Source organism: Lampris incognitus, chromosome 6 (assembly GCF_029633865.1).
Source record: "Lampris incognitus isolate fLamInc1 chromosome 6, fLamInc1.hap2, whole genome shotgun sequence".
NCBI classification, from domain to species: domain Eukaryota; kingdom Metazoa; phylum Chordata; class Actinopteri; order Lampriformes; family Lampridae; genus Lampris; species Lampris incognitus.
This window is the reverse complement of record NC_079216.1, coordinates 55,118,697-55,141,621: the sequence shown is the minus strand read 5'-3', so window position 1 is coordinate 55,141,621 and position 22,925 is coordinate 55,118,697. Positions and strand designations below refer to the sequence as shown.

General features: G+C 47.1%; 2 protein-coding genes across 4 annotated transcripts in view; one reads left to right on the top strand and one right to left on the bottom strand.

Moving 5' to 3' along the window:
- Positions 1 to 1,766: 1,766 nt before the first annotated feature.
- On the bottom strand, positions 1,767 to 21,583 carry ccdc113 (coiled-coil domain containing 113). 3 transcript variants are annotated; one of them, XM_056281473.1, is made up of 9 exons: positions 21,482 to 21,583; positions 5,123 to 5,258; positions 4,372 to 4,482; positions 3,845 to 4,000; positions 3,430 to 3,540; positions 2,964 to 3,089; positions 2,696 to 2,803; positions 2,254 to 2,409; positions 1,767 to 1,996 (listed from the first exon to the last, which is right to left on the bottom strand). In XM_056281473.1, exons 2-9 carry the CDS (start codon positions 5,222 to 5,224, stop codon positions 1,847 to 1,849), a joined length of 1,020 nt encoding a protein of 339 aa, XP_056137448.1. In that variant the 5' UTR covers positions 5,225 to 5,258; positions 21,482 to 21,583; the 3' UTR covers positions 1,767 to 1,846. The 3 variants fall into 3 exon arrangements, with proteins under 3 accessions (XP_056137448.1, XP_056137447.1, XP_056137449.1); XM_056281472.1 differs by lacking the exon at positions 21,482 to 21,583 and adding an exon at positions 8,341 to 8,602; XM_056281474.1 differs by lacking the exon at positions 21,482 to 21,583 and adding an exon at positions 8,341 to 8,602 and having other exon boundaries at positions 4,372 to 4,479.
- Positions 20,908 to 22,925, top strand: part of parp12a (poly (ADP-ribose) polymerase family, member 12a) — a 17,126-nt gene continuing 15,108 nt past the window's right edge. The window contains exon 1 of the mRNA XM_056281468.1: positions 20,908 to 21,352. Within this exon, the coding sequence (XP_056137443.1) occupies positions 21,030 to 21,352 (323 nt within the window). The 5' untranslated portion in view covers positions 20,908 to 21,029. The remainder of the gene's footprint in view (positions 21,353 to 22,925) is intronic.

Sequence of the window (22,925 nt, the reverse complement as noted above, 5' to 3'; positions counted from 1 at the left end):
CCAAATTATGTTACGGACTAGTCGGGCCTAGGGGTTAAGGGTTAAGCATGCAATACTAGTCCTAACCTGGAGTGTTTAGAAAAGACGAAAAACGAGGGAAGAAACAGAAAGAAGGACTGATTTCCAAGACTAGAGAAATAGGCGGGAGATGGGCTAGCTTACCGAGGTAGCAGTTAGCAGGTCCCTTCTACCCTCCGACAAGGACTCGGCCATATGGGTCTCAGCTCCCGTAAGCGGCGGACTCCGTCTTGGTAGGTTAGTTCAGTTTAGGTTTGATGGTGTTGAGCCGGAAAAGGGGTGAACTTGTAAACAGTGTTCAAGATGGTGCATCCTGAGGCGTATGTACGCAAACTGCGGGCATTAATTAACTCCAGGGGACGCACCCGCGCCTCACAGTGACGTCCTCTTAGAAACACTGCTTAACCACACCTCCAATCATTACTCAACGAAAACCAGTCCAGGTATGTAGGAAAAGGAAGGGGGAGAAGGCAAATATAACCCCATCACATTTAACAAAAGAATTACAGATGCTGGGGCGTCCGGGTAGCGTAGCGGTCTATTCCGTTGCCTACCAACACGGGGATCGCCGGTTCGAATCCCCGCGTTACCTCCGGCTTGGTCGGGCGTCCCTACAGACACAGCGTCTGCGGGTGGAAAAACGGGTGTGGGTGTCCTGGTCGCTGCAGTAGCGCCTCCTCTGGTCGGTCGGGGCGCCTGTTCGGGAGGGAGGGGGGGGCAGCGCGATCCTTCCACACGCTACGTCCCCCTGACTAAACTCCTCACTGTCCGGTGAAAAGAAGCGGCTGGCGTCTCCACATGCACAGGAGGTAGTCTGCAGCCCTCCCCGGATCGGCAGAGGGGGTGGAGCAGCGTAATTGGCCAAGTACAATTAGGGAGAAAAGGTGGGGAAAAGCCACAAAAAAAAAAAGAATTACAGATGTTGGCTAGCCGGAGTGAAATTGGATATTTACTTTGACATTTCTATATGTAGCCGATATATACTATATAAGCACAAGTAGGTCACAATTCCACCTTGGTGCACCATGTTAAAGAAGTGCACGTCGTCTCGCTGTCACGTTTCGGGACACATCACACAGCCTTGGTGTCGCCTTCAGGTTCCTCGTGCCCTAAATCGTTTCTGAACATCAGAGGGAGCCTGTAACCACGTTTAAGCCCCCGACATTATCGTGTAAAGAGGGGGCGCACCTCTGCATATAATACATCCAGTCTGGAGTAGCGCACTGCTCCCCACCGGTACCCAGAACAAGATCCTCGCATGAAAAATTCATTGCCTGAGAGGATTCTCACAGTGAAAGAGAGAAGGCAGCTGTCATCCTTTGGTCGATGCTGGCCAGTCACAGCAAGTGTCACGTGATGAGGGGAAAGTTGAGAAGAGTCCGGTTTTTACAAACTATGGGTGCAGAAGGGGGACCCTGGCGGCCCAATGTCTAATGTTGACATGCCTTGTCTGTTTCACTGGACTGTTAGGATGCCATGGCTGACGACTGAAAAGGAGAATACCGTGCTGATGAACAATAGAGAGGATTGTTAATTATTTATTTTGACAAATGAGAATATATTGAGCATTTTAGCACAAAAATGTGTCCAGGGCCAAATAGAATCTCCACATGGGCCATGGCATGAAGAAGTTTGGGAACCCCTGTGACTGACTTGAGCAGAAGAAATTATCGTAGATGTCTATTTATAGCTTAGCATAAAGTGTTGACTCGTGGTTTTGTGACTGTATTAGTTTAATAAAACAAAATGGCAAAGTTTTGTTTTGATAAGGCATTTTTATAAAATTCTGTTATAAACTGTAATTTTCCTTTAACCTTTTTCTTCCCTCTTAATAGCCAAGTGACCTGGGTTTGGCTATGTCTGGGAGCATGCCAGGGTTGTTGAATGGCCCACAACATGGTCCAGCCTCAGTGTTGTTTGCAGCACTGTCAGAAGTTCCCCGTTTGTTCTTGGCCTTGTTGTGGGTCTTCAAATCCATCTGGGGAAGAAAAAAAAAAGAACAAAAAAAAACAGGAAAACTGCTATTTGAGAGCATTCATACAGTAGCTTTTAACTCAGTTTTGGTCTGGTATCAGTAACGTGAAGAAGATGACATTTGTGGCGATGATGTTTGTAGACATGTTCTTGCCTGGAAAGTAGCTCATGTCCTGCCATATCATATAAGAACAAATCTCACTTAATTTCATTTCGTGTTGAAGTGTGAGGTGGATATCTGTTTTATTTGGAGGGGGGTACCTCAGCAATCTCCACCTTCCTTGCCAAGGCTTTGAAGCTGCACTGCAGCTTCTTGTGCTTTTCCTTGGTCTTGACATACTCAAGAACATCACAAATATGATATTCTGCCAGCTGGCTGCACAATTTCTGGTGAAGGTCCTCTGCCGTTGAATGCTCCTGGAGAAGAAGTGACATTTGGCAAGTGAAAAGAGAAACAGGAAGATGGAGTTGTTGGAATTAGCGGCGAGGGAAGAACAGGGAGGTATTCAGTAGATGTACTGAGAAACATGCAGGGATATGTGATGTGGTCTGTGTCGACCAATTCAACCTCCTTCACAGAAAATGAAATAGTGCTTTGATGTTCTATATCTGCTTTTCCATTGTGTACAATAGAATACAATAAATTCTGCAGGGCTTTCGTCCTTGTATAAACTGATGTGTAACAACTGGACCAAAAACCCACCTCTTCAACCTGCTTAGTTTCATCCTCAATCTTCACTAGCGTCTCCTCCATTTTATCAGTGTCACTGTTCAGCTGTTTGGTCTCACATGTCAAATCCGTCAGCCTCTTCTGCATGCAAGTACACATACGGACACACAAACATAGATGGTGTAGGCTAAAATGAAGGGGATAAACTGAGTATGATAAAGGAAAATAATTTTGAGTCAAAGAGTGAATGACTGAACATGATCAGAAATATAGATGCACAAAGAAAACCATGAGACTCTACCTTGTATGAGTTGAGGACCTGCTGTGCATTACCAGCCAGTTGTTTTAGTTGCAGCAGCTCGTTGTAGCACCTGTCAATCTGCTCCTGACACTGATCGTTTTTAACTTTCAACTGCTGGTATTCCACCTGCACACAACATATGATGCTATGCTTAAGTTTGCCATGGAGACACTGCCCTGACCGCCTTGCTCAGAAAACAGGTGACAAAGTGAGCAGCTAAAACACAAGGCAGCCTTTCATAATTCACTTTTCACCTGACTTAAAACCCATATTAATTCACAGATGTAATTAACTGACCTCTTATTGACCACCCGAAGTCCCGACCGAGGATGATTTCTTTCTACATGCTCAATTCTATTTATCTGTCCTATCTATCTGTTAACATCTATCTGTCCTCCTCCTCTTCCAAATGCATCCTGATTCCACCCCCACCTCCCCTACCTGATTCCAACCCCTCCTCCCCTACCTCGTTCAGGGTCTCTTCCATGTCTTTTCTCTGCTTGAGCTGCAGCTGGAGCTTTCGTGCATGTTCCTTCAGTCCCTGGTTCTTCAGAGAAAGCCTCTCTACTTTAGTGTCCTGTGTGTGTGTGCAGACAGAAAACAAGAATGAAGTAGGAGAAAGAGAAAGATGCAAACATGGATGGAGGAGATGGTAGAGGTTAAAGTTAAGATAGAACACATGAAAATCAGAAAGTGGGTGGATATAGTTTAACCCAATTTCCCCTCAGGGATGAATAAAGTATATCTGATTCTGATCTAAACCAGGTGTCTTAAACAGGTAAAAAAATAAACATAGTATAGTAGGTTAAATTCAGTGCCCCTGGTGTGTTTCAGAATGTATTCAACAACATTTTCCCCATGTTGACCAAATAATATCTGACCTTTGCCTTCATCTTGTCCACAGTGTAGTGGAGCACCTTCTCAGATGCTACCATCGCCCAGTTCCTGTCCCTCAGAGGTTCAATGATGTCATGCTCAAACTCACACTTTGCCTTCTTCATCTCTGCTCGGCGTATGTCAGCCTCTTCCAGAATGGCCTGGTGGGACAAACACAAGCAATCAAGAGAAGTGTGTATGTGCATGCGTGTATTTGTGAGGTCTGACCCTTGACAGCCCACCTTCCCTATGAGGACAAATTTTGGTTGGTGATGACATTCTGGCCAGTCCTCCCTTTTTCAAGGGTCTAATTTAGGATTAGGGTTTGGATTTAGGGTTAAGATTAGGTTAGGGTAAGGGTTATTCATAGAGGTGTGACTCTGATGGCTAACATTCGGGTTAGGGGCTAAGGAATAAATTTGGTCAATGAGCAGTCCTCACAACTATAGAAGAACAGAGAGAGAGAGGGACTGACAGACAGACAGAAACAGATGGAGACTTCTTGGTGTTGCGTGCATGTACATTCAGCCACCTTGTATTTCTCCTGGATTTGTGCTGAGCTGTGTTTGAATTTCTCCAGGTCTTCTCGTGTATCTTCCACCTCTCTCTCCACCAGATAACATTTCTGCTTCAAGTTCAGCTGCTGGAGGCGATCCGGTGTAAGGCACGTGCACATTACCCCCCCCCCAACACACACACACACACACAAACAGAAAATTAATGGATAAAGAGGTGTGTAACATAAAGTCTAGTGTTGGATAGCATCCACAGTGCAAAATATACAGGTGAACAATTAATTTACAAACAGAAATATGAGTTAGGTTTCTAAAGGAATCCTACTGATGCAGACCATAAGACCATAGAATTGTGATCTATACCAGTAGTTCTCAATCAGGTCCTCAGTTACAACCAGTATAGCTGTTTGGGTTTTTTTTCTTCCTTCAGCCAGGTAGTTCATTACATTCAACTGTTGTTCCTGGTTTAAAACATCTCAGACTGGAGGATGGAATAACTAGAAAATCAGGTGAATGTAATTAACTACCTGGCAAAAAAGAAAACCAGTGGTACTGGTGGTACCTGAGGACCTACTAAGAGGGCCACTAGTCTGTTTCTCTGGACAGAGCAATTCTTGGGGAATAATAATAATAATAATTATTATTATTATTATTATTAAAACCAGGGCAGTTGTACAGTTTTGCACCAGGTACTGTGGACACTTAAAGTTGCTCTATTTCTGGGTCTTACTTTGCCCTGTTTGGGACTAGCACAAAGATCGCACTCACCACAACCTTCACCTGGGTGGACCCCATTCTACCCAGGCCCTTCCCTGTAGTCTGGGGCTCCATGTCCTGGAGATCCAAGCGGCTAATGAAACGCTCAAACATGTCATTCTCTGTCACCAGGAATGCATTGGAATGCCTTGACAGGAAGCGATAACAATTGAACAGTTAACATATAATCAACATCCGATTCGAAAAGTAATCCGAAAAATAGGATTCTCCAACAGTAAACCCCCAACCTTATAACAACGTTAGGGTGAAATTTAAACGAACCGCCAATTTTTGCTGTAATGGGCAAGCACTGTGCTCAGCTAATTAACTCTACGTCTCATTCGTGGACTGGACTTCAATTCTGTTGACTTATCTATCAAACTGTTAACCCCAAAATAAGAAAATTTGATTTTTTTGGGGGTGGGGGTGGGGGTGGTAGCAGAGCAAGCAAATTCCGTTACTTTAATTCCTCGACGTGGTCGCGGAGTGTCCTGATCTCTTCTGTTGTAAGCTTCTTGCCATTTTCCACCACGTCCAACTGCTCGTCCTCCATCGCTGTTGACGTTTATTGTCCGTAGTTGCTAAGGTACACTAAGGTGGTTGCTAGGGTCCCCTCCAACTTTATTAACACAGTTTGACGCACAAGGTAGATTCTTTATTCTTTACAATAATGAGATTTGCAACCAGGTAATAATAATAATAATAATAATAATAATAATAATAATAATAAAACAAAAACATCGAAAGAATATGCTTTTACAAAGGTGGAAAAGCGAAAGAATTCAAGCAACATATCAGATTCGTTGTACTAATATAGGCAAATCAGCTGGTGGTGTGACTGGTTTGTAAGAAAACCTCCTGACACGTCATGACTCATGGTTGCTTGTATTATGACTCGCGTTTTCTCGTAGGTATGTATGACTCGCGGTATACAAATATGACTTACACTCCCCCCCAAATGTTCTTCCTCCGTATGTGTCAATGAAACTATGATGACATGTACAAATGAGACAGTTAAGTGAAAACATTTATTTATTTTTCTCTGGACTTCAGTGTGCACTTTCCCGTCGCAAAACCAACAACCGCTCATGCGCGACCGAAAACCACAACTACAAACGGACTACAAACTAGCGAACGGATTTCCGTGTGCGTCACATCCGGCACTGCCCACATACAAAATAGACCACTGCACTTCCTCGTTCGAACGTTAGAGCGGGGGGAGCTAGAGGGGGATAGAAGCCGGCAAGTTTGAACACGGTTTAAATGGCTAACTACGTCGCTACGTTGGCTGCTGCGGACAAGAACCGATATTTGCGAAAAATTCGCAGTATCGGTGGCCAGTGTCCTTTCAGTCGAACAGGGGAATGGGTTAATAACCCCACTCAATGGCCAGATGTGTCTTATGGCGACATCTACAATTACATAGGAACTAGGCTACATTTTCAACAAATGTTTGCATTTTATTCAATGGCAGTGGAGTTTCTAACTAGATTGTTTAACACAATCCTGGAAAGTGAGAGGATGCCTGAGGAGTGGAGAAGAAGCAAACTGGTACCGATTTTCAAGAACAAGGGCGATGTGCAGAACTGTAACAACTACAGAGGTATAAAGTTGATCAGCCACAGCATGAAGATTTGGGAAAGAGTAATAGAAGCTAGGTTAAGAGGAGAGGTGACGATCAGCGAGCAGCAGTATGGTTTCATGCCACGAAAGAGCACCACAGATGCGATGTTTGCTTTGAGAATGTTGATTGAGAAGTATAGAGAAGGCCAGAAAGAGTTGCATTGTGTCTTTGTAGATTTAGAGAAAGCTTATGACAGAGTACCGAGAGAGGAGGTGTGGTATTGTATGAGGAAGTCAGGAGTTGCAGAGAAGTATGTAGGAGTGGTGCAGGATACGTATGAGGGAAGTGTGACAATGGTGAGGTGTGCGGTTGGAATGACGGATGGGTTCAAGGTGGAGGTGGGATTACATCAAGGATCGGCTCTTAGCCCTTTCTTGTTTGCAATGGTGATGGACAGGTTGACGGACAAGATCAGGCAGGAGTCTCCATGGACGATGATGTTCGCGGATGACATTGTGATCTGTAGTGAGAGTAGGGTGCAGGTTGAGGAGAGCCTGGAGAGGTGGAGGTATGCACTGGAGAGAAGAGGAATGAAAGTCAGTAGGAGCAAGACGGAATACCTATGCGTGAATGAGAGAGAGGACAGTGGAATGGTCAGGATGCAAGGAGTGGAGGTGACAAAGACATCTGAGTTTAAATACTTGGGGTCAACTGTCCAAAGTAACGGGGAGTGCAGTAGAGAGGTGAAAAAGAGAGTGCAGGCAGGTTGGAGTGGGTGGAGAAGTGTGTCAGGAGTGATTTGCGACAGAAGGGTACCAGCAAGAGTTAAAGGGAAAGTTTACAAGATGGTTGTGAGACCAGCTATGTTATATGGTTTGGAGACAGTGGCACTGACGAAAAGACAGGAGGCGGAGCTGAAGGTGGCAGAGTTGAAGATGCTAAGATTTTCACTGGGAGTAACGAAGAAGGACAGGATTAGGAACGATTATATTAGAGGGACCGCTCAGGTTGGACGGTTTGGAGACAAAGCAAGAGAGGCAAGATTGAGATGGCTTGGACATGTGTGGAGGAGAGATGCTGAGTATATTGGGAGAAGGATGCTGAATATGGAGCTGCCAGGGAAGAGGAGACGAGGAAGGCCAAAGAGGAGGTTTATGGATGTGGTGAGGGAAGACATGCAGGTGGCTGGTGTGACAGAGGAAGACGCAGAAGACAGGAAGAAATGGAAACGGATGATCCGCTGTGGCGACCCCTAACGGGAGCAGCCGAAAGTAGTAGTAGTTTGCATTTTATTCAATTATTACTTTTTACTGGATTACACATGACTGCATACAATGATGCACGATATACTACTTAATAAGGATGACAATAATAATGTGATAACAATGTTTGCATTTTAACTGGGTAAGGGAGACCGGGGTAGTTACTCCTTGTTTCTAGGAAAGATAAACAAAATTGAGCATGTGACCAAATATTCAGGGGGGAGGGACCATTTTATGATTTTTAATGGATAAAAATACATATGGGTTTGAAGAATGTGATCCCATTCAGACAGGTTTAGCTAACTGTGGAATTCCATATAGCCACCGGCTCTTGACATTTTGGTGATTATAAAATGTAGAATAGACGTAACCTATTATCAGCTAGTTAAACTAGCTAACATTACCAGTGATGAAGAGCAGACCGCAGACGTAACCATGTTTGCTGTCAGGATCCCAAAGTTGTCCATCCTTGTCTTTCCTTCTGATCGCCTGGAGCCATTTCAATCGTTTTTCTCCCTCCTTCTGCCTTTTAGGCAATACAAAAAAACGAATGTTTGGGTTGTTTTTCTTGTTAACATTACAGTCCACCACACAGCAACTTTCGGGCATCGTAGCGACGGCTAGGCTGCGTATCGAATACAGTGCGGCTTGGCGGCTTGGGTTTTCTATCCCCCCTCTCCTGGCGTCCTGTTGTCAAGGTACCCGGAAGTGTTCCGGTGGTCTACGCGAATTTCGCCTCGAGTTTGCGCAGGCGCGACCGTAGCTGTAACAGTTTCGTTTCTTCCAACAAGTTTCGTTTCTTGTTGAGAGAGGAGGTGTGGCATTTTGTGAGGAAGTCGGGAGTGGCAGAACATTGGATTTTGGCGTATGCATTGCACGCAAAGTGTAATATCGTGTTATTTGTACGCAGATTGGTGAGGCCGGGTTGGTATAGAAGATAACGTGTGGCGGCGCTCACAGACGCAGCGGCAGTGTGACAATGGTGAAGTGTGCGGGTGGAATGACAGATGGGTTCAAGGTGGAGGTGGGATTGCATCAAGGATCAACTCTGAGCCCTTTCTTGTTTGCAATGGTGATGCACAGGTTGACGGACGAGATCAGGCAGGGGTCTCCAGGGGCTATGATGTTCGTGGATGATCTGTAGCGAGAGTAAGGTGTAGGTTGGGGTAGAGGTGGAGGTGTGCACTGGAAAGAAGAGGAATGAAAGTCAGTAGGAGCAAGACGGAATACATATGCCTGAATGAGAGGGAGGACAGTGGCATGGTGAGGATGCAAGGAGTAGAGGTGACGAAGGTGGATGAGTTTAAATACCTGGGGTCAACTGTCCAAACTAACGGGGAGTGCAGAAGAGAGGTGAAGAAGAGAGTGCAGTCAGGGTGGAGTGGGTGGAGAAAAGTGTCAGGAGAGATTTGCGACAGAAGGGTACCATCAAGAGTGAAAGGGAAGGTTTACAAAATGGTAGAGTGAGACCAGCTATGCTATATGGTTTAGAGACGGTGGCACTGATGAAAAGACAAGCTGGAGCTGGAAGAGGATGTGTACATTCTTGATAGGGAGGAACGCTGGTTTGAACGGGGAGTCAAAAGAGGCCATCTATTTGACGAGGAAACGACAATGCCTGAACGGGGGGGGGGGTGTTAAGAGTACATCTGTCGCCATCTTACAGTGCTGCGATTGCAAACATTCCCAAATCTTCTGTGGATAGTACACATGGTGTGACAGACTCCAAGGACTGATCACCCTATGGTGTATTGTAACGCTACTTAATGCTCACGACAATTTGCATATGAAACTGGTCGTTGTGGCGGCACGGTGGCGCAGTGGTTAGCGCAGTCGCCTCACAGCAAGAAGGTTCTGGGTTCGAGCCCCGGGGTAGTCCAACCTTGGGGGTCATCCCGAGTCGTCCTCTGTGTGGAGTTTGCATGTTCTCCCCGTGTCTGCGTGGGTTTCCTCCAGGTGCTCCGGTTTCCGCCCACAGTCCAAAGACATGTAGGTCAGGTGAATCGGGCGTATAAATTGCCCATAGGTATGTATGTGTGTATGTGTGTGTGTGTGTGTGTGTGTGTGTGTGTGTGTGTGTGTGTGTGTGTGTGTGTGTGTGTGTGTGTGCATGTGTGTAGGTACACACAGGGTGTTGTGATGCGTCTAGTGCAGCAGCGTGTAGTTGGAGGGAAGGTGCATGTGTTCTTCCAACCCGCTTGTGTCCCTCCTGCCCTTAGCTTGCTGCCGCTGGCTAGCCTTTGTGGCGAATAGGGAAGCACCCTAGCGTGTAAGCCTTCCTTTGCCAGTACATAGCCTCTCCTTCACCAAGACTCCTGCCAGGCCTCCCCGTGGCCACACATGGTAACTGGGGTCTTGCGGCCCCAGGCTAACTTGGCAGGGGATCTCGGAGCAGCAGTGGGCCCCAGAGATATGGTGTGCAGGCCCACCCTGGTGGACATGCCCTGGCACCTATCAACCACTGCCCCGCTGCCTTGTGGGTGAGTCTGGAAGACATAAGGCTAAGGGAGCTTACCCCAACAGAAAAGCAAGCTGTGGCGGCACGCTTCAAGGCGGTTCCCGAAAAACTGGATTTCCGGCAGCCCCCTGCAGTTGTGTGGAGGTGCCGGTCGTCTAGGGATCCCCCTTGCCATCGGAACCATCTCCTCTACAATCAAGTCATGTGGCGTTGGGAGAAGCGCACCCCCCATGCCACTTTAAAAACCATCTCTGCGCAGGTATCTTCTGCTATCTGAGTCCCCGACCTCACAAAGTCTGGCGGCGATGGAGTATCCAATGACGGGAGCAGGTCTGAATGAGCTGGGAGCTCTTAGTTGGAACTCTGCATGCCAGCGGCACAGGGCAACGGTCGTTAGCAGCTGGGATTGAGTGGCAGCTGTTTCCGGCAGACCCCTGTGCGTCTGAGCAGCCCTATTTAGGGACCGCACTGCTCACCCCTTTCAGGGAACGGCCTAGAAAAGGTGGCCCAAAAATTGCCCACTCAACACTGCGCCTGGGCAGGAAACCGCACCTGCCGGGCCATTCCACTATGCGGTCGAAAAAGAAACATTATACCACTAAGATTTGCAGCATGGAACATAAGAACACTCCTGGACGTCAGCCATGGTACGGACAGACCTCAACGCAGAACAGCACTTATTGCTAGCGAGCTGAGGCGCTATTGTGTGGATGTGGCGGCACTCAGTGAGACCAGGCTCCTTGAAGAGGGCTCGCTCAATGAAGTAGGAGAGGGCTATACCTTCTTTTGGAAAGGATACCCCCTAGGAGGTCAACACGTCCATGGAGTTGGTTTTGCAATTAAGAACAGTCTCTTACCCAAACTCGAAGAAACACCAGTGGGCATTAATGAGCGGCTTATGACTCTCCGTATACCCCTTGCAAAATGTCGATACATCACCTTGATAAGTGCCTATGCTCCAACTTTACCATCTCAAGATGAAGAGAAAGATCGCTTCTACCAGGCACTCGATGATGTACTCATCAACATCCCAAGGAGCGACAAAGTCGTTTTGCTTGGTGATTTTAATGCCCGAGTTGGGAAGAATATGCAAAATTGGAATGGAGTGATTGGCGCCCACGGCATTGGAAAAGTCAACCCCAATGGCATAAGACTTCTTAGTCTGTGCTCGGAACATGACCTCACCATCACAAACACCATTTTCCAACAAAAGAATAAATACAAGGCATCCTGGATGCATCCCAGATCCAAACACTGGCACCTGCTTGATTATGCTATCGTGAGGCGGGTTGATCTTAAAGACGTGCTCCTTACAAGAGCTATGCGAGGAGCAGACTGCTGGACAGACCACCGTATGATCCTGACAAAAGTCAGAGTACATGTCCGACCCTTGAGACGCCAATCTGGGCCAAAAAAGAAACCACTCCACTGCGCCAGACTATCCAACAGCGACACCCGAAACACCTTCCGTCGTTCTCTAGCTGACAACTTAGTTGACATTGAACAGCTGATCAACTCAGAGTCTGGGATGGATGAAAAGTGGACCTCTCTGAGCACCACCCTCTTTGACAATGCAGCCCAATCCATTGGCTTCAAAACCAAGAAACACCAGGACTGGTTTGATGACAATGCCGGAACGATCTCCACCCTCCTGGACAACATGCATAAGGGACACAGAGCTGCCCTCAGCAACCCACTATCCCAACCTCTCAAGAAAAAATGGCAAGACCTCCGCTCTGTGGCCCAAGCAACTCTGCAGAAACTGCAAAATGAGTGGTGGATTTTGAAAGCCAACGAAATCCAGGCTCATGCAGACAGGAACGACATGCATGGTTTCTATGATGCAGTTAAGGCCATCTATGGCCCCAGAAACTGCTCCCTGACACCCGCTAGGTCTGCTGATGGAACAACTCTCATCAAGGATCAGGCCCTGTTAGTGGAGCGGTGGGCCGAGCATTTTAACACCCTGCTCAACCAGCCCACCCCAGTGGACTCAACAGTACTGGCAGAACTCCCTCAACAGCCTACCTTGCAAGACCTAGACCTCCCACCATCTTTTAAAGAAATCCTACATGCAGTCAAGACCCTAAAAAAACAACAAAACCCCTGGACCTGATAATATTCCAGCTGAAATCCTCAAGGAAGGAGGCTACCTCTGTACGAGGACACTGTATCTCTATATCCTTGAGGTGTGGCGTCGCGAGTGTGTCCCCCAACAGTGGAAAGATGCCAACATTGTGGCCATTTATAAAAACAAAGGCGACAAATCCATCTGCTCCAACAGTAGAGGTATTTCACTGCTGGCCATTGCAGGAAAGGTCCTAGCCAAGATCATGCTCCGCAGACTAACACTCGCAATAGCCGAACAGGTCATACCAGAGTCACAATGCGGCTTCCGAAAGGATAGAGGGACCATTGACATGATCTTTGTGACACGCCAGCTCCAGGAGAAATGCAGAGAACAGCACAAGGATTTATACATAGCATTCATAGACCTCTCAAAGGCATTTGATACAGTTAACCGGGCCCTGCTGTGGCAAGTCCTGAAGAAATTTGGATGTCCACCCAAGTTTCTTACCATTCTTGGACAGTTTCACTCAGGAATGATGGCCCGAATAGTAGTGGGGAACCGCAGTTCTGAGCCCTTTGGTGTGCAGACTGGAGTCAGACAAGGCTGTGTGCTAGCCCCAGTCCTGTTCAATATCTTCTTAGTCTCTGTTACAACACTGCTACGAAGGAGGCTGGAGAAGCAGGCTGGAGTCACCATTGACTTCAGGCTTGATGGTAACCTATTTAACATCAGGAGGTTTCAGGCAACCACCAAGTTGACCTCTGAGACCATTATTGAGCTACAGTATGCCGACGATTGTGCCCTGGTAGCTCACACACCAGAAGCTCTACAAAACACTCTGTCGGCAGTTGTAACTGCATATAGGAGAATGGGACTGGTTATTAACACCCAAAAGACAGAGGTAATCTGTCAGTTGACTGCCGGCCTCCCAAACCACCCAACAACCTTCACAGCAGAAGGGCAACAACTGGCCACTGTTCCTGCCTTCAAATATCTGGGAAGTATGCTATCCGACACCTGCAAAATAGACGATGAGATTCAGCACCGCCTCAAACAAGCCTCAACATCTTTTGGCCGTCTAAGGAGAAGGGTTTTCCAAAACAGCAACCTCAATCTCCACACTAAAGTGCTTGTTTACAAAGCAGTGTGCATCCCCACACTACTCTATGGATGTGAGGCATGGACCATCTACAGCCACCATCTCAGAAGCCTGGAGGCCTTCCATGTAAAATGTCTCCAGAGGATCCTTGGCATTACTTGGGAGGACAGAGTGCCACACACAGAGGTGTTGGAGCGGGCAGGCAGCTGCAGCGTGGAGTCTACCCTAAAACACCATCAACTCAGGTGGCTTGGGCATGTTATTCGCATGCCCAGCGAACGACTCCCACGAAAAGTCCTTTACGGCCAACTACGCCTTGGTCAACGCACTGCTGGTGGGCAGAAGAAGCGGTTCAAAGACCAAATGAAGACCACACTAAAAAGATGTCAGATCAACCCCTCTTCTTTGGAGGAACTTGCTTTCTGCCGCACAACCTGGCGCTCTCACATCTCAGAGGGAGTGAAGTACATGGAAAACCAGCGCACACAACACCGTGTAGCAAAGCGTGCAAAGAGGCATGCTCGCAAAGCTACCACTACCCCCTCCGGCACCACTTTTACATGCCCGGTCTGCAACCGCAACTGTGCATCCAGGATCGGACTATTCAGCCACCAAAGGACCCACAAATAGAAGAAGATGGTCATCATCGGGCACGATGGACAACCAGCAAGCAAGCAAGCAAGTGTGTGTGTGTGTGTGTCGGCCCTGTGTGATGGCCTGGCGGCCTGTCCAGGGTGTCTCCCCGCCTGCTGCCCAGTGACTGCTGGGATAGGCTCCAGCATCCCTGAGAGCAGGATAAGCGGTTCGGATAATGGATGGGTGGAACTGGTCATTGTTTCTGGTCGTTATGCCACTGTATTGTTTATAAGGGTGGGGATACCTACAGTCAGTTTAGACTGAAGATGCCACATAGACGAGTGATGGAAACGTTTCTCTCTCAATAAACGGTGTGTCGACATGAACTGATTCAACTTTCTTGGATGGAGGTGGCAGAGTCGAAGATGCTAAGATTTTCACTGGGAGTGATGAAGGACACAATTAGGAACGAGTATATTAGAGGGACTGCTCAGGTTGGACGGTTTGGAGACAAAGCAAGAGAGGCAAGATTGAGAGGGTTTGGACATGTGTGGAGGAGAGATGCTGGGTATATTGGGAGAAGGATGCTGAATATGGAGCTGCCAGGGAAAAGGGGAAGGCCAAAGAGGAGGTTTATGGATTTGACAAGGGAGGACATGCAGGTGGTTGGTGTGACAGAGGAAGATGCAGAGGACGGGAAGAGATGGAAACGGATGATCCACTGTGGCGACCGCTAATGGGAGCAGCCGAGGAGAGTTGACAACACCGAAGGGAGACGCCGGCTGTTTGTTTGTTTTTTTTGTTTTTTTTTAATCGTTTCGCAGAAGCACGATAACGGGAGAGAAGTTACAAATTTTTCTGGACTTTGGACGTGGCGGTTGGCATGAAGTGGTTTGTGACTGGATCAGGATGGTGACTCGGGTAGATGAAGAGGATGATGATATGAAGTTTGATGGCTGGTCTCAAGTTTCTAGTAGGAGGGGACGAGGGAATAGGGGAAACAGGCGTCAGAAGCTTGGAAGAGAGCAGTTCAGATGAAGACAGGAGAGTTGTTCGGCAAAAGGTTGTGAGGGAGGATTTTAAAATAATCCTTAAATTCAGAAAAAGATGACGAGCATGTTCACCTTAGTCCAATAGCATTGTCCAGAGAATTAAAAAAGAAGCTAGGAGAGGTGGAAATGGCTAAGACTTTGAGAGATAGAAACCTGTTACTAACATGTAAAACGGAAGAACAGAAAAACAAAGCCTTGAATATTGAATGTATTTGCAATAAAATGATAAGTGAAAGAAGGATTCACGGTGAAAGTAGAGTGACACGGGGTGATAACAGGTATTCATGAGGGTGAAGATTTGGAAAGACTCAAACGGAGTATTTGTGGGGGTGAGGTGAGCAGAGTAACGAGATTGCTGAGAACAGTTAACGGCAAAAGAAGTGACAGCTTGTCTGTGCTTCTGGAGTTTCAGGAGTCTGTAATTCCTGAAAAAGTTAAAATTGGGTATATGAGCTTTCCAGTTAGGCCCTACATCCCTCTTCCGCTTCGCTGTTACAAATGCCAGAGATATGGGCATATAGCAGCAGTTTGCACAGGAAAGCAGAGAGCACAGAGTTGAAGATTGCAAAGATAATGTGCAGGAAAAGTGTTGTAATTGTGGTGGACAACACAGGGCAACATATGGTGGTTGTGAAGTCTGAAAGAGGGCTGTGGAAATTGGGCAAGTGAAAGTTATTTACAACATAAGCTTTGCGGAGGCAGTGAAGAGGGTACAAGGACAAAGGAGAAGGGTTGAAACAAACAACCTTTGAGAAGTTGGTCAAACAGAGAAAACTAACACAACACTGACAGTGGATAAACTGATTCTGTTCATTGCCTGTTATCAACTGTTCTGATCAAGTCAAACACAAAACAGAAAATTAAAATAATTGTGAAAGGAGCTGAGAAGTTTTTGGGTATAAAAGCTGTATCCTAGAAGCATATTAATAAAAGACTTGACGCAGATGGAAAGCCGGGAGGACCAGGTTATAGGACAGTCTGATTATTTTGCAATGGAATGCAAGTTTGATATCGGATGGCCGAGAGTTTAAAGGATTCATTTGAGATCTTAAAAAGAAACCAGAAATCATATGTGTTCAGGAAACCTGGCTTAAACCAGAATTAGAATTTGTTATCAAAGGATATGATAGTTTCTGCAGAGATAAGGGGGAGGGCAGTGGAGGAGGGTGTGTTATATTGTGAAGCAAGGAATGCAATATAGAGTTTTGGGGAAAGGAGCAGAGTTGGAATATTTGGTAACTGAAGTTTGGACAAGAGAGGGAAATGGTGAAGTTGTTAACTTTTACAATCCATGTAAGAAGCTTTCGATAGACTTAACGGATGAGCTCACTGTACATTAGGAGGGAAGGTGATATGTTGTGGTGATTTAATGCCCATAGCATGTGATGGGGTAATGGTAATGATGACAATAGAATGGTGATTGAAGAGTTAATGGAGAATAAAACCCTAGTGTGCCTAAATGACAGAAGTGGTACTAGAATTAATATCGGAAGAGGCACAGAATTGGCATTAGATCTGACACTAGTGTCAGATTCATTGGCAGGTGTTTGCTCATGGGAAGTAATTAGAGGAACGACCGTAGGAAGTGACCACTATCCTATAGTGATTGAAGTAGGGTTGGGTTTGGAAGAACATGATACTGATGGGCTACAGAAATTGTTTTTCTTTGGTGCTGATTGGGAGAAATTTACATATATCAGTGAACAAGAAATGCAAACAAAATGATATGAAGATATTGATAGTTTAAATGTTTCTGTTTGTAAGCTATTCTAGAGGCTGCAAAGAAGTCCATCCAGATGAAGGGAGGTAAGAACAAAAAGAAGATTGTCTCATGGTGGACAAAGGAATGTGATAAAGCAATTAAGCCTAGAAATAAAGCTTTTAAAATGTTGAAAAGGAATCACAATTTTCAGAATCTTATTGAATATAAAAAAGATACAAGCAAATGTAAGAAGAATCATAAAAAATGCTTAGAAGGAATTTTGGAGGTAATTTTGTAACTCAGTGGGTCTCACGCCCCATCTGGATAGTTAAGTTATCTTTTTGTTTCTCCCAGTGTTCTTTGTCTTGTACTTCCTGTTTCATTTTGATACTCACCTCTTGTCTCATTTCAGGTCCTTTACTTCCTGCCCTCATGTGTCTCCCTCCTGTGCGATTACCTGCCCTGCCCTAATGTGTTGCGCCTGTGTCTCATTGTCTCCCCTCCTCCAGAGTATATAGTCTTAGTGCTCCCTTCTTTCTGTGCCAGTTCGTCTTGTTCCTTCTGACAGTATTCCAGCATTTCTTTCCTTGTGTGAGTTTCTTAAGCCCTATAGTTTCCTGACCTGTTTTTACCTTTTTGACCTTGCCTTTCGCCTGCCGATTTGGACACTGTTGCCTTGTTATCTGATCACCTGTGTACCGACCTCTTTCTTATTAAAAGGACCAATTTTTGTGAACTGAGACTGAGTCTGCGTTTTGAGTCCAAGCCTGTGGTTCAGCATTGACAGTACGAACTGGCCATAACATGGACTCAGCGGACTCAGATACAGTACGCTCTGTGCTCCGGGCACAGGTTCACAAGATCCAGAGTCAAGATGAACAGATCAGTCTTCTTCGCCATGAAGTGAGGGAGCTGACCGACTGTCAGGAGCACCTCTTGGCTGCTTTCGGAACCCAGCTCAACCATCTCATTCTGGGTCCGATGCTGCTTCTCCTGCGCCCGCCACTCCGTCCCTGCCTCTCCACCTTTCCAGACCAGAGCGTTTCTCCAGAGACACAGTTGACTGCAGAGCTTTTTTAACCCAGTGTGATTTGCATTTTGAGCTTCAGGCTGCTGCCTTCCCCTCTGATCGCTCAAAGATTGCATACATTATTTCTCACCTGACTGGGAGAGCGGAGGCCTGGGCGACGGCAGAGTGGAGTCGGAAATCACCTGTCTGCAATTCACTGTCGTTGTTCTCCAAGACCTTCACTCAGATCTTCCAGCAGACAGCCCCTGGACAGGAGGCAGCCCGAGCCCTAGTGAGACTGCGACAGGGTAAGAAGCGGGTCTCTGATTAGGCCATAGTGTTTCGCACTCTAGCAGCAGAGAGTGATTGGAACCAGCCAGCCTTGTTTGATGCATTTCTTGATGGACTCTCTGACACTCTCAAAGACCAATTAGCCCCCCCTGGACCTACCTGCAGAGCTGGATTCCCTTATATCCCTGGCTATAAAGATTGAGCTGGATTCCCTTATAGCCCTGGCTATAAAGATTGTCTGTATGGGAGAGAGAGAGGCAGAACCAGACCCTGCAGTTCCCCGTCACTCCAGCGGAGGCAACAGGTCGGCAGCTCATCTTCCTGGCGACGCACTCTTCCTGCTGACTCTATCACAGCGCCTCCCCCAGGCACGGAGGAACCTATGCAACTTGGCCGAACCCACCTGACTACAGAGGAACGCCAGTGACGAATTTCAGAGGGTCGCTGCATCTACTGTGGCCAACTGGGCCACTTCATTGCCTTCTGCCCATTAAAAGACCGGGCTCGCCAGTGAAGGTGAGGGCACTGGTGAGCCGTACTTTACTTTGACTGTTTCTAATCCCTCTTGTTTGCAACCTTTACTGTCTCTCATCTCCTCCGTGTTTTCTCTTAAGCATCCAGTCCTAGTTGATTCCGGCTCAGATGCCAACCTAATGGACTTTGATCTAGCCAGGAACGGACATTGTGTCTGACCGGGGCCCGCAGTTTGTGGCACAGTTCTGGCGGGCTTTCTGTTCACGCCTGGGAGCATCCGTCAAACCAACGGTCAGACGGAGTGGCTGAACCAGGAGCTGGAGACTAGCCTGCGTTGCCTCGCCTCCCAGAGCCCCAACACATGGAGCAGTCAGCTCACCTGGGTTGAGTACGCACACAATTCCCTTCCATGTTCCTCATCTGGTCTCTCCCCCTTTCAGTGTGCCTATGGATATCAACCTCCTCTCTTCCCTGCCCTGGAGAAGGAGGTCAGTGTGCCCCCTGCGCTGGCTCTGGTTCGCTGCTGTCGCCACACCTGGGCCCGGGCCCGATGCACCCTGCTCCGCAATTCCGAACGTTACAAGAAGGCGGCTGAGCGACGACGGATCCCTGCCCAGACTTACAAGAGCGGCCAGAGGGTATGACTATCCACTAAAGACCTGCCTCTCAGAGTGGAGTCCCGGAAACTCGCTCCCAGGTTTGTGGGGCCATTCCCTATTTCCAAAGACATTAACCCAGTTGCAGTTGAGCTAAAACTCCCCAGAGCCATGAGAGTCCACCCATCCTTCCACGTGAGTCAGATCAAACTGGCCATAGAGAGCCCTCTGGTCTCTGCCTCCAGACCCCCTCCTCCCCCTCGGTTCGTCGATGGTGGCCCTGTTTACACTGTCCGCAAGCTCCTGGCGGTCCGGCGCCGGGGCTTCCAATACCTGGTCGACTGGGAGGGATACAGCCCGGAGGAACGTTCCTGGGTCTCGGTCAGCAACATCCTGGACCCCTCCCTCATTTGGGACTTCCATCGGGCCCACCCTGGCGACCCTGAGCCGTCTGGTGCCGGCCGTAGAGGGGGAGGGGGGGTACTGTCACGCCCCGTCTGGTTAGTTATCTTTTTGTTTCTCCCAGTGTACTTCCTTTTTCATTTTGATACTCACCTCTTGTCTCGTTTCAGGTCCTTTACTTCCTGCCCTCATGTGTCTCCCTCCTGTGTGATTAACTGCCCTGCCCTAATGTGTTGCACCTGTGTCTCATTGTCTCCCCTCCTCCAGAGTATATAGTCTTAGTGTTCCCTTCCTTCTGTGCCAGTTCGTCTTGTTCCTTCTGACAGCGTTCCAGCATTTCTTTCCTTGTGTGAGTTTCTTAAGCCCTATAGTTTCCTGACCTGTTTTTGCCTTTTTGACCTTGCCTTTCCCCTGCTGATTTGGACACTGTTGCCTTGTTATCTGATCACCTGTGTACCGACCTCTTTCTTATTAAAAGGACCGATTTTTGTGAACTGAGACTGAGTCTGCGTTTTGAGTCCAAGCCTGTGGTTCAGCGTTGACAGTGGGAAGGGAAACAGAAATTGCTAAAATTTGGAGAATGATAAAAAAAGAATGAATGGGATTAAAAGAGAATATGGGTATCCGATATTAAATGATGAAGTAACATCAGTGAGAGATGAAGAGAAGGCAGAAGTGCTGGCAAAAACTTTTGTTAAAATTCACAGTTCCAACAATATTAGTGAAGGAGTGAGTGCTACTAGTGAGGAAAGAACGATGGTTTTACACAGTTCAAAGGAAAGTGGGAGAAATGAGGTGTGCAGGAAGGAACATGAGAGATTAATTTCCAAGACTCAGATTTGGACACACTGGACTAAACAGTACACCTTTCAAAATAGGCAAACAATACAGGCAGATGTGACTGCTGTGGGCAAGAAGAAATAATAGAGCAAGCGCGTTATGATATATTGTCAGAAATATGAGGCAGAAAGAAGGCGTCTGACTCAAAATCTCGGGAAAATAAAAGTACAATTTGATTAAGTAGATATTCTACAGAAGAATTCAGCTGGGTGTGATAAAATCTTGTTTCAGTTTCTTAGAGTAACTAATTTAAGATTTGAGGGGTTTTGTTGTTTTGGAGGGAATAGAGTAAATAATGGTCTGATCTACACTCCATACCCGCTGGTGGCGGTAATGCGCCAATTCGTTGCTTGCCTACCGCCAATAAACACCAACAAGAAGAAGGAGAAGAAGACGCACGGGATCAGCCGAAAGTAGTAGTAGTTTCGTTTCTTCCAAAGTAAACTCGCTGTTTTCGTCGCTGTTTTCGTCACTGCTCGTGAGTGAGTCAGGCACCAAAGGGGGCAGCTGGACCTGTGCAGCGATGGCGTCCGGCGTTTCTACATTCGTTGTTAAAATGCTGTGCGAAAACCAAGGCTGTTTGGACTTCGCGAGTCTTAACGAGAGACTCGGACAACGTTTTACAGTGCACGAATCGGTCCTACGCGATGTACTTCACGACGACAGCCGCTTTGCCGTCCGATATGGCCCAGAGAGGGCCCTAGGTAGTAGTAGCCTGATGAGTCCAGATAGTCTCTTAGTAGCGAAGACGTCGCTGAGACTCTGCCAGAGACGCCGCGGTGAGTGTGCGCACTGTGACCGCTTGCACTTGTGCCGGTATCTGGTATGCGGTTATTGCAAATTCGGGTGAGTTTTGTTTTATTTTCTCACTTCTCAACCTGTACCTTTTTTAGGCATTCGGTAATATAAACGTCATCTATCAGTCGTTCCAACAACCCGGAAATTCGATGGCTTCCTATTTAATGTTCACCTCACCCCGCAGTTTAAATGCTCCGCTGGTTCTCAGTGTTCGAGCCTTCGGTACTGCCGCGTTTCTCTTCTGCCAGATGGATCATTAATATTCACCTGTTGCAGTTTTCCCCCCTCCAAATTCCATTCAGGAAGGCATCTGTGACAACATGCCTCAAATTAACTACCTTGCAGACTAGAAAAACAGCAGCCAAAAAAGGACGGACTAACCAGTCAGATCACCCGGTGTTGTGTTAGACAATCTGCATAATCTTGGCACGTCATGATCACGGGTGCCCGTGCTGTTATGCTCATCTGGTGCCATGTTAGCATGTATGTAGCCAGTTCTACAGCCAGTTCTATATGAGCTGGAAGAGAACGTATGGCGGCGCGCACAGACGCAGCGGCTTCAGGGCTCGAAACACACTTAGCAGGCCGCACAGCATTTCGCAGGGTTGGAAACAAAAGACTTCGGTAAGAGCAAGGGAGCGGGTTATGCATTTACTTACACAACAAGTGGTGCACTGGACACTTCTCTTCTGATGTGGCGTGCCTGATAGGGAAATGCAGGCTTATTTAGCTTCCACGTGAGTTTACCGTTGTTATAGTCACGTCTGTTTACATTTCACCAGATGCTAACTCTAGCACAGCTTTAAGTCTACCTGCGCAGTGCTCTAAATTCACAACAGAGCACCTATCCCGAAGCAGCCCATATCAATTATGCAGATTTAAAGGCGGTTCTCCCGAAATTTGAACAACACATCAAATGTGCTACTACGGGGGAAAATAAATTAGACAAGTTTTATTGAAGCATTAAGAACAGTTTCAGGTCAAAACCACTATCACACTTGGCCAGTCAGATCACCTATCCATAGTGTTAACCCCAGCATACACCCCTCTCAGGAGGAAAGATCAACCCACCACAAAGACTGTTAAGACATGACCTGAAAGAGCTTCCTCACAGCCGCAGGATTAGTATGAAAGGACTAATTGGGACATTTTTGAGGATCAGGACTTGGAGTAGTACACATCAACTGTACTCTGCTATATACAGAACTGTGTTGACAATGTCACCATCAACAAACGAATGCGGGTTTATCCCAACTAGAAGCCCGGGATGACAAAGGGGGCCTAAACTCTCCTCTAGGACTGTAACACCGCCTTCAAGTCTGGCAACAGAGCCCTATACAGCATTGCCTGAGTCAACCTGAAGAGCAGCTTCAAGGATGCTAAAATGGCCCACAAGAGGAAGATTGAGGACCACTTCACCAACAGCGATCCACGGGATGTGTGGCAGGGGATCTAGTACATCGCCAACTACAAATCCTGCAACCGCATGACTGTCAATGGTGACGTCTTGCTGGCAGAGAAACTTATTGGTTTCTTTGCTTGCTTTGAGGTGAAAAGCAGTGGAGACGGACACAACGCCTTCACCAGCCTCCAATAGCCACATCCTCACTGTGCAGGTGCA

What these genes read in the sequence shown, in the direction of transcription:
- ccdc113 (XM_056281473.1), bottom strand. Translation starts at nt 5,224, where the DNA reads ATGTTTGAGCGTTTCATTAGCCGCTTGGATCTCCAGGACATGGAGCCC. An exon ending in AAATCCAGGAGAAATACAAG is followed by an intron (nt 4,001 to 4,371) that starts GTGGCTGAATGT and finishes TTGTCCCACCAG; the next exon opens with GCCATTCTGGAAGAGGCTGA. An exon ending in TGGACAAGATGAAGGCAAAG is followed by an intron (nt 3,541 to 3,844) that starts GTCAGATATTAT and finishes ACACACACACAG; the next exon opens with GACACTAAAGTAGAGAGGCT.